Consider the following 10,122-nt stretch of genomic DNA (forward strand, 5'->3'; position numbering starts at 1 on the left):
ATACAAGTGCGGCAGAACTGGTACTACATATTGATGCTTTCAAAGCCTCTAGTTTTAGCCAAGCACCTTTCTTATTCAAAAGAACCGTTAGCCAGTTGACATACTGTACCCGAATGTTGCTTGGGGTTCTTAGCACCAGCTCTTGAAGCAAAATTTTTATGTCATTCTCTGACATAAGACATCACAGGTTTCTTTTTCATTCAAATGTAAGTTCTTTCTGGCTCGATCACAAAACATCATTTGTGGGACAAATGCTTGGGTTCTTGCTGCGGTCCCATAATTGATGGGAGCTCTTTGTGGAAATACCCATTTACTATTTATTCAATGCCTACTGTGCACCAAGCATTGTCAGGTTCTTCAAGACTGAGTTCTTGGAGGGCTGTTACTGTGGCTTATCGCTCTTTTCATTCCTTGCGTTTAGCATGGTGCACAGAACATGGTAGGGACCCAACAAGTTTGGTGAATGAACAGGAGACAGAAGTACCTGCTTTCCAGGGGCTTACAAGCTCGTGAGAACCAATCTTGCTATGGATACAGCCCTTCTAGACCGGAAGCACTTATTCTCCTTACCGGGGCTATTTTTTTTTTTAAAGATTTTATTGGGGAAGGGGAACAGGACTTTATTGGGGAACAGTGTGTACTTCCAGGCCTTTTTTCCAAGTCAAGTTCTTGTCCTTTCAATCTTACTTGTGGAGGGTGCTGTTCAGCTTCAAGTTGTTGTCCTTTCAGTCTTAGTCGTGGAGGGCACAGCTCAGCTCCAGGTCCAGTTGCCGTTGCTAGTTGCAGGGGGCGCAGCCCACCATCCCTTGTGGGAGTCGGACCGGCAACATTGTGGTTGAGAGGACGCATTCCAACCAACTGAGCCATCCGGGAGCTCAGCAGCAGCTCAGCTCAAGGTGCCACGCTCAATCTTAGTTGCAGGGGGCGGAGCCCACCATCCCTTGCGGGACTCGAGGAATTGAACTGGCAACCTTGTGGTTGAGAGCCCACTGGCCCATGTGGGAATCGAACCGGCAGCCTTCCCGGAGTTAGGAGCACGGAGCTCCAACCGCCTGAGCCACCAGCCGGCCCACCTTGGCTATTTTTAATGTTCACTTCTACCATGGATTTTGGCCATAGAAACTGACTGGTTCACAGCCACTTCTGTGGTACAAAATGACAGGGTGTGGCCGGTCGTTTACCTTATTTGGTCTCCATTTTAACTTCTTGGTGGGTTAAAATGAATCTCACCTACATAGAGGAAAGGGAGGTATACTGATTGTGAATGTTAATGTTGAGATAGGTATTATGTCTAGACTGATAAGTCACTGCACAGAAAACTAAAGAATGAATTAGCTATGTACCAACCAACTGGCTATTTGCAGTTCTGAAACCTGAAGCATAGACTGTTAGGGGTTCTTGAACTTAAAGAAAGGAACTGGCCAGATTCCAAAAGAAACTATGAGAAGTATGAATTATTAATAGTGCTGTCAGAATCGTAATTGATGTCCATAGAAACCAGCTTTACCTTCATTGTCCGAAGGCTACCAGTGGGAATGGAAAATATTTGTGCTGAGAACTGCCTGTTAAGTATTCTGCATATTGTTGTGATTTGCTCAACTGGATGTTCTTTTCAGGTCTCTATGGAGCAACTTTAGTTCTTTGGAGGTTTTGCTGCTGCAGCAAAGGCAGGCATGGTCCTTGCTCAGGGTATGTTTTTGTCCTCTGCCTTTGTTACACATGGAGCAGGAAGGGGCAGACATGGTGTTTGCTGTCTAGTTGGGGAATGGAGAAGTGTGGTCAAGACCAATGAGAAGACCAACCGGTAGCTTACACCGCGCTTCTTAGTGGTACGGCGACTAGTGCGGCTGAGGCAGTCTGTCCTGAGGGAGAGTTTGAAATAGCCCTTCAACATTGGCTTAGGTGAACACAGAAGAAGATATCAGATGAAGAGAACAAACTTCATGAGGAAAAGATGGAGAAATAGGCCTGGTGTTGCGGAAGGAGAAAAGCACAGGGTCATGCGGACAGTGAGGAGATGGAAAGAGTAACAGGAAAATGGAAAGTAACAGATGGAAAGTAACAGGAAAAAACAGAAAAGAGGCTACGTGAAGGAGGAACGTTTCCCAGCCTTCTTCGTCTGGATTTTTACTTTGCATCCTGACTTTGTGTATTCTCAATCTAGAAACGTGACCAGAAGGCTATATTTTGTGAAGTTTAGATTTTACTGCAGCTTGGCCTGGAAGATGACGAGGTTGGAGTGAAGAAGACTTCCTTGGAGGTTTCTATTGTCATCGAGATACAAGTGTTGACATCAGAATGGAGTAGAAAGACTGGGTCAGAGAAACATTACAGGAGCAGACAGACCTTAGAAGATGGAAGAGAGGGGGAGATTAATTAATTCGACACATAGCCTTAAGTGCTTGATTATTTTGGAGTAAGTGTTTTTTTGTTTTTTTTTGGTAGGAGACTGAACTCACTGACGGAAATAGGGAAATTGGGAAGGAAAGCTCATCTTCTAGGTAAAGGTAGTAGGAAGTTGTGTTGCGTGTGAAGCAGTACCACAGCCCCCAAGTGGGGATGTCTCATAGACATCCATCAGGCACTTGGTTGTCCCCAAAGCCACAATGACTTCATGGGCATACGGCCCCCACCGCTAAGGACAAAATTTGGTTCAAAACTCTACAGTCACTTGTTCCATGTTTCTGAAAACCATATCATCTTTTGCCTATTGGGTCATTATTAGCTCCTTAGATAGAAGCTTTTCACGTTAATCTAATGTTAATTAACACTTGGGCTCTAGAGATGTTAGTTTGGTAAGCACTTGCTGTTTGTTTTGTACTCGATGTGGCAGGAGTTTGTCAACCACTTAAGCCAGGATGGCTGGCTGCAGGATTCCAGTGGTATTCTTCCTCATGTCAGCATTTCTGCCTGGCACCTCAAACCCAACCCACCTTTGTCTAAAACTGTGTTTATCAGAAGCCCTTTTCCCTCGCACACTTATTTTCTCTTCAGTTTCCTCCTTGGCAAGGAGTGTCACCTGGGCTCTGCACTCACCCTGCCCAGGCATCCCTGTGCCTGGGCTTTTTCCATTCTAGGAGATCTTCCACAAGACCTGGATATCCTTTAGAAACATTAGATCATGTCACTGTTCTGACTGACATGTTTTACTAGTTTCCAGTTATGGCCTATATTAGTTTGAAGTATGTGGAAAACCAAACAAGGCCCCTGGCTGCGTGGCACAGACACACCTCTATAGCCACTTCTTAGACGCAGAACTGTAGTGACCCCCTTATTCCCTGAGCCAGTCCTTCCCTTTCTCCTCTCACTGGTCAACTGCTCAGCCTTCAGGCGCTAGTTCGGAGGGTCACTTTTCTTGTACAGTCTATCCCTAGCTCTCGCACAGGGTAGTGGCCTGTCCACTGTTAGCTTGGGAGCCCCTAGAAGGCATTGGGCGTGATCATTCATCCTTCCACACTTCCCACTCCTGGCCATTTTTAGTTTTTAATGTGCTGAAATTACCAGGACCCAGGGTTGGAAAGGCTACAGTGAAACCATTCATTTAGCAACATTTTCTTAAACCTATAGTATGTCTCAGGCACTTCAATCCTTGCTGATGGTAGAATACAGCTGCTACAGTTCTTTTAGAAAGCAGTTTGGCACATTGTAGCATTAAAAATGTTAATTGCTTAGACCCAGTAACAGGGGGAAAAAAAAGAAAAAAACAACTATGATTAGAAATGTTCATTACATTGTTCTTTATAATAGCAAACATTATTGGGATGTCCATTGACATGGAAATAGTTAAATTTGACATTTTCAAGGCATGGTCTTGTTATATAATGAATGCTCTCTAAATGTGAATAATGTAAGACGATGTTAAGTAGAAAAAAAAGTCAGGATTTGAAATTGTTAGATGATATGTCTACAAATCTATTAAAAAAATGCATAGGAAAGAACTGAGGGAAATGTCGAGATAGTCTTTGTGAGTATGGAGGGGAGTTTTGGATAAAGCTTTCCCACATGTGGTATTCTAGCTGTCTTAAAATGAATGTTATCATAATAATGACAACAGTTTCAACAAAACAAGCTAACTAGGTACTTCTCTGCTCTTTCTGTGTAGTATGTCTCAAAAACTAATTTTGGTTTTCCCCCTTCAGTTTGTAGCTCTGAATACAGTTTCTGAGTGTCTGTTTTCTCTGGTCAACGGTGATGATATGTTTGCGACCTTTGCTCAAATCCAGCAGAAAAGCATCATGGTGTGGCTGTTCAGTCGCCTCTACTTATATTCCTTCATCAGTCTTTTCATATATATGATTCTCAGCCTTTTCATTGCACTTATTACAGATTCTTACGATACCATTAAGGTAAGTAATGATCAATATTTCCTGCCAAAGCAACCCTAAATTCTGTATTGATTGGAACATAGGAAAATACTACGTTTTTTGCTCACTTAAAAATACTACATTTTACTTGAAGTTTGAGGTTTTGTAGAAAAGAAACTTGTTGGATATTAGAGGTTAATTTGAAGTATGCATTTAGGACACCGCCCCTGTCACCCAGATCAAGGTGGATTGGTTTGCAGGTGTGGTGGAAAAGAGAAGGACTGAGCTTGGTAAATCACATAGCTGGGCTGTTGCTCCCAGCAATGGCCGGGTACCTGCCCATCCTGGAACTTAGGCTTTGAGTGGTAAGTTTCAGTGATAAGGGGTGACCACCGCTGTGACAACTGTCCAGATAGTGACACACCTATACACTGGGTGACACAGCCATTTGGTGGTGCAGGTTTCCTTTAAATTATGAAAGCTAAGGCTTTTGTGGCTATTTAGCTTCCTATCTTCCCAGTGCACAGATATGCCCACTCAAACATATATACACACAACACATACCATAAATATTAACGAAACAGGAAGAAAATAAAAACCTGAAGCCAACAGCCTGGGACTTTGTCCCCTCCCTGCAAACATTTGCTCTGGATCAGGGGAGACAGGGAACAGGGAGAAGGGGAGACAGGGGGACAGGACCCTGGAGATGGCAGGAATTCACCAAGAAGCTAACTGTAAAAGGGACCCAGGCTTTCCACAACAGTTTTGCTCACTAATTCTGACCTACCCCTGCTGGTTACCTAGCAACAAGAACAAAACAGGTTCTGTATCCTTTCCATCTGGGTCCATTTAACTTGTTTGGAGCTTGAAGATTACTCTGCCTAGGGTGGTGGTCTCTCCACGGCAGATAGTCATGCTCAGAAAATCCTGTTTCAGGGCCAGGGTTTGAGCAACCTGCAGTGCTACGTCAGTGTCTTGGGACGTTGTCCTCTTCTTGAACTCTCTCACACTACCTCAGAAGAAGCTGATCCATTGGAAATTCTGAGCACTTTTTTGTGTGCATGGGGAGATTAGTTTTCACGTGGGAATGGGTGTTTGGCTCTAGCAGCAGGGCTGAGCATGTAGAGACAATTGCTATACAGTTCTGCCCTGTGGGTTCTTGTCTTTGATGTGGCAGTGTCCCTGTGAGTGGACCAAGTCTTACTGACATGGTAGATGACCTCACTAAGCGTGAGGAGTGGGGGTCTCGGGGTCTTTGTGTCTGCTTGAAAGAACCTACTGCTTTCTGCCCCACTAAGTGACTATCTTCTATAAAAGTAGAGGAAATAGAGATTACTTCCCAGGCAGACTCTACGTCAGCAGTGAGTGGAAGGGGAGGGCTTACCTGGTCTTGCATTAGCATTAAAACTTTAGACTTTTGACTATTCCCTTTATTCCTCTTATCAACACATCCCTCCCCTACCTCACCCTGGCTTTCTTTAAGGAGTTTTCCTTTGGATTCTTCTCTGTCCCATCGTGGCCCTGACTTGGCCTTCTGGGACTGACATTATTAGTATCATTTCTTGGATCTGAGCTGGCAGTGTGGGAGAATTTTATTTTCGCAAAGGTGGGTTTGGTTTGTTGACAAAGGGAGCAAGTTCTCATGCTCTATAAATAAGGTACCAATACTGTGTACTTTTTAAAAGAAATACCAACAGAATGGGTTTCCTGAGACGGATCTTCAGGAGTTCCTGAAGGGATGTAGTAGCAGAGGAGAGTACCAGGCAGAGTCCTCAGCCTTCCTGTCCTGCATCTGCTGCCTAAGGAGGTCAGTATTCTATGTCATCAGGTCCCCCCGCTCCTGAGGGGAGCTGCCCTGCTGCCCTCGCAAACAGTCTTCCCCAGGTGAACGTTGCCCTCAGCAATCAGCTTCTTGTGGGAAATAATTCATTTTTTCATTGTTTCCCTCCCCGTGGAATTGCCTTGAGAAATGAATTCTTATAAAACAGGGTCGAAAGCTACATGACATGGTTGAACTCTCTTGGGAATATTATGAGACCCATGTGAGAAGGCATGAATTATGTCCCTAAAAGTCAGGAGGGAGAACTCTTTTAAGTGGCCCAAGTAAGAGGTCAAAGCTCTTATTTTTAGAGGTAGAGCTCTCGGAATGTCAAAGGTGTCTTCCCTCTTCACAATATGGGGCACAGATAACTTTCCTGGAGCAGAGCAGGGAACTTGCTTGAGAGGGGGCTGTACACATCCATGGCTGGAAATGCTCCTCAGTAGCTTTTCATGGTTAAACTGTTTTGCTCACTGTTCATCAGGACACTTAAGAAAACGGTCTAGACCTCTGTGGCACAGCCTCCATATAGTGGTTTAGGGGCCAGAATGGGGCTCAGTTGAGGATGGTTTTCTTAATTGTGCCCATGTTTGCTTTCATCTCTAGTCAGGGGAAGGGGTTTTCAGAATATCCCCTACCCATGATTTTTTTTTTTTTTTTTTTGCAAAAGATTCTCTAAACCAAATTTCTGAAGGAAGATGGGGGAACATAATTGCTGCATAAAAACCACAGGATGTATTTCCTGTTAATCAATTCATTCTGCATCTTGGGATTTGAAATGATGTGATTGAAGCATTTCCAAAGAATATCTGGTAAATATGAAATGAGGTCTTCTGAGAAGAGATAACTTTTTAAAATCACATTTTATCCTCTCAGAGCATTAAATTGTTGCCATGGAAGCTAGAATAAAGGGAAATTAATTTTCTTAATAGGCAGCTGCTTCCTAAGAGGCACCTTGTATAAGGAAAGTCTCTCAAAGTTGCTTTTCTACTATGTAGTTAACTGCAAAAAAAAAAAAAAAATTGTCGGGCAGGTCCCCCGGTGGCTCAGGCAATTAGAGCTCCATGCTCCTAACTCCGAAGGCTGCTGGTTTGATTCCCACATGGGCCAGTAGGCTCTCAACCACAAGGTTGCCAGTTCAATTCCTCGAGTCCCTCAAGGGATGGTGGGCAGTGCCCCCTGCAACTAAGATTGAACACGGCACCTTGAGCTGAGCTGCCGCTGAGCTCCCAGATGGCTCAGTTGGTTGGAATGTGACCTTTCAAACACAAGGTTGCCGGTTCCCGCAAGGGATGGTGGGCTGTGCCCCCTGCAACTAGAAAACGGCAACAGGACCTGGAGCTGAGCTGCGCCCTCCACAACTAAGATTGAAAGGATAATAACTTGACTTGGAAAAAAAGGCCTGGAAGTACACACTGTTCCCCAATAAAGTCCTATTCCCCTTCCCCAATACAAATAAAAAATAATTTAAAAAAAGATCGTCTTACAATGCAGTTGTGGATTCTGGAAGGAAACCAATAGGTTTTTGGTGTTTGAGTTTGGGGCCTTGGTTTATATCACAAAAAGCCCGAGGAGGATGTCAAATGTTTTCAGCCAAATGGAGTAAGTAAAAGATTTAAGGGGTGAATTCAACGATTAATTGATAAGATTGGGTCTGAATGCTAGGGAGCAACATCAGCTGACAGTTTGCCCTAAGATGGGCTAAGCGTTGTTGAGAAGATGCCTGTGCAAAAGGAAGGTCTTGTGCATTTTTAATGAAAGAATTAAATGGAACAGGGGAGTCCACCAAAGGAAATCAACTGAAAAATCTAGGATGTTGAAAGTTTGGAAAAAAGAGGAAACACAAATAAAAATAGAAGTGGCCATTACCGAAGACGGTCATGGGTAAGGTCAGCTAGGAACTGTCTCAGCTGAATACTCAGATCGAAGCCTAGATCTAGGGGGGTTGGATGGAGGCTACACAGATAAGCAAAGGTCATAGGGCCTGATGAAGGAAATGCATTGTACTGGGGCCTTGAGAACAACGGATTGCTTTGACGCCATCAAAAATGAAGTGCACGTGGATGTGTTTAAAGGCTAGGGGCATAAGAATGGAATAAAATTGAGGAAGGCTATGAATAGAGAGTAAATACTGGAGAAAGACCTCACTGAGGGAACCTGGGGAATTAGTATGGGCATTGCAAATATTGGTGTCTGGGCCCCCTTTCCAGAGCCCATGACAGACAGCCCTGATTATCACAGCTCTGCATCCGGCAAAGTACAGATAGGGGTCACTCTTTTTTAACCAAGCAGTTCAGCAACCACCACAGACGGATTCTCCTTCACACTGTTAGCAGAGCCTCTAACCTGATCATCGGAACACCCGGGCTTTCATTTTGGACCTTCCCAGTTACCAAATTGTCCCACGACCGCTCCTAAACCTCGTGGTCCCTCCATTGTCCTCAGGGTGGAGCAGAAGACCTCTGACACGTCATCCAGTTCTAACACAGTGTGGCTCGTTGGGAAGATACGCTTGGTTGAACGGATGCAGGGTTTCCGCTTCTCTACTGCAGCTAAGGGGGAAAATCTGCTGTGTTAACCACTGGGGAGTCTTTGTCAAAGGAAGGAGATGGAGGGTCTCAAGAGGTGGACAGCTCCTCAAAGTTGCCAAAAGCATCTACTCAAACCAAAAATCATGTAAAATGCCCTTCTTACTTTTTCTTGTTTTTATATGTTGCACTTAGCATGTTGATAACCCATGTATGCCTAGACTATAGAGTATTCCTATTCCTTCTCAAAGATTTCTGAGTCATTGTTCTTTTCTCTTTCCACCTTCCCCTTTCTGTTGCAGGAAAGGAAGTGATGACCACTTGGTACTTACTAACTAAAATTCTTCTGCAAAGATAATCCAGTATCAGGCCTCCTTATCCAGTGACAATGCGGAGGAACCCCAAATGGTTTGGACCAGCATGTCCCAAAATACTGCTGTTTAATGTGGAGTGGGAAAGAGGACCGACTATCAGCTGGCTGACCGCAACTGAAGTTCCAAAGTTCCCTTTTTATAAACTTGGACGATGAAGCATAGACCACAGTCAGCTACTGGGCATTAGTGCAATAGACCAGTGATAATGAAATTCTCTATTAGTCTTAATTTATGACATGACAATATTGGGTTTGAAAAAAGAAATCGCACTGCAGATTGGGCAAAACAATGGTGTTTAAAGCCACACATTTAAAGGTGTTTTTCATCAAATGAGAGTTTGTTTTAAAAATGATTCTTGGCTTAGAAGACATTTGTTAATTGGTGATCTGCACAGAGATGGAGTTGGTTGCAATACCAAATTCGACACTCAAGCGAGAGAACTATTAGGCCATTTAACGATCACATTTAAATCAACAAAAAGACCTATTGCCATGGACATTTCTTGGCCTGTTTTCCTGTGGTTTTTTTCAGCATGATATGAAGCAACCATTGGCAGAGTCGGGGATGAATAGGAAACATCTTGTCGCTTGTGCTAACTGTTGATTGTACACACATAGCATGTGGAAGTAAACTATACCAGTGGTCACTTATTTGAACAAACAGACTCCACGAGGGTGGGGATTTATCTGTCTCAAGCAAGGAAGATGGTATTTTTTACCTAAATAAATTTATTTTTATCAAACATGAATGAATACTATTTTTAAAATGTAGTATCTCTTAACGTCTACCTAGTGAAAAATTTATGTCACGTCTATGAACTCTTCAATCTTTGAAAGGGATTTCTCACTTTCTTAAAAGTAGCAAAGGAAATATGGGGGCTACTGTATAGGAGTTATTAAATAAATATTTTTTTTATAAATTAAAGTTTATCAGGGTGACAATTGTTAGTAAAGTTACATAGATTTCAGGTGTACAATTCTGTAATACATTATCTATATCTCACATTGTGTGTTCACCACCCAGAGTCAGTTCTCTTTTCATCATCATATATTAGACCCCTTCTAGAGCCCTCCTCCCCCTTACCCTCTGGTAATCAC

General features: G+C 43.4%; 1 protein-coding gene across 5 annotated transcripts in view; it reads left to right on the top strand.

Annotated features, from left to right (window-relative positions):
- Window positions 1–9,775, top strand: part of MCOLN2 (mucolipin TRP cation channel 2) — a 50,975-nt gene extending 41,200 nt beyond the window's left edge. For 3 of the 5 annotated variants that reach the window (XM_081056063.1, XM_081056062.1, XM_081056064.1), the window contains exons 12-14: window positions 4,140–4,346; window positions 5,990–6,111; window positions 8,954–9,775. In XM_081056063.1, the coding sequence (XP_080912189.1) occupies window positions 4,140–4,346; window positions 5,990–6,111; window positions 8,954–8,990 (366 nt within the window). In that variant the 3' untranslated portion in view covers window positions 8,991–9,775. The remainder of the gene's footprint in view (window positions 1–4,139; window positions 4,347–5,989; window positions 6,112–8,953) is intronic. The other 2 variants (XM_081056066.1, XM_081056065.1) reach the window with 2 other exon arrangements.
- The last annotated feature ends 347 nt before the right edge of the window (window positions 9,776–10,122 follow it).

This window comes from Rhinolophus hipposideros (assembly GCF_964194185.1).
Source record: "Rhinolophus hipposideros genome assembly, chromosome: 8".
In the NCBI taxonomy this organism is placed as follows: Eukaryota; Metazoa; Chordata; class Mammalia; order Chiroptera; family Rhinolophidae; genus Rhinolophus; species Rhinolophus hipposideros.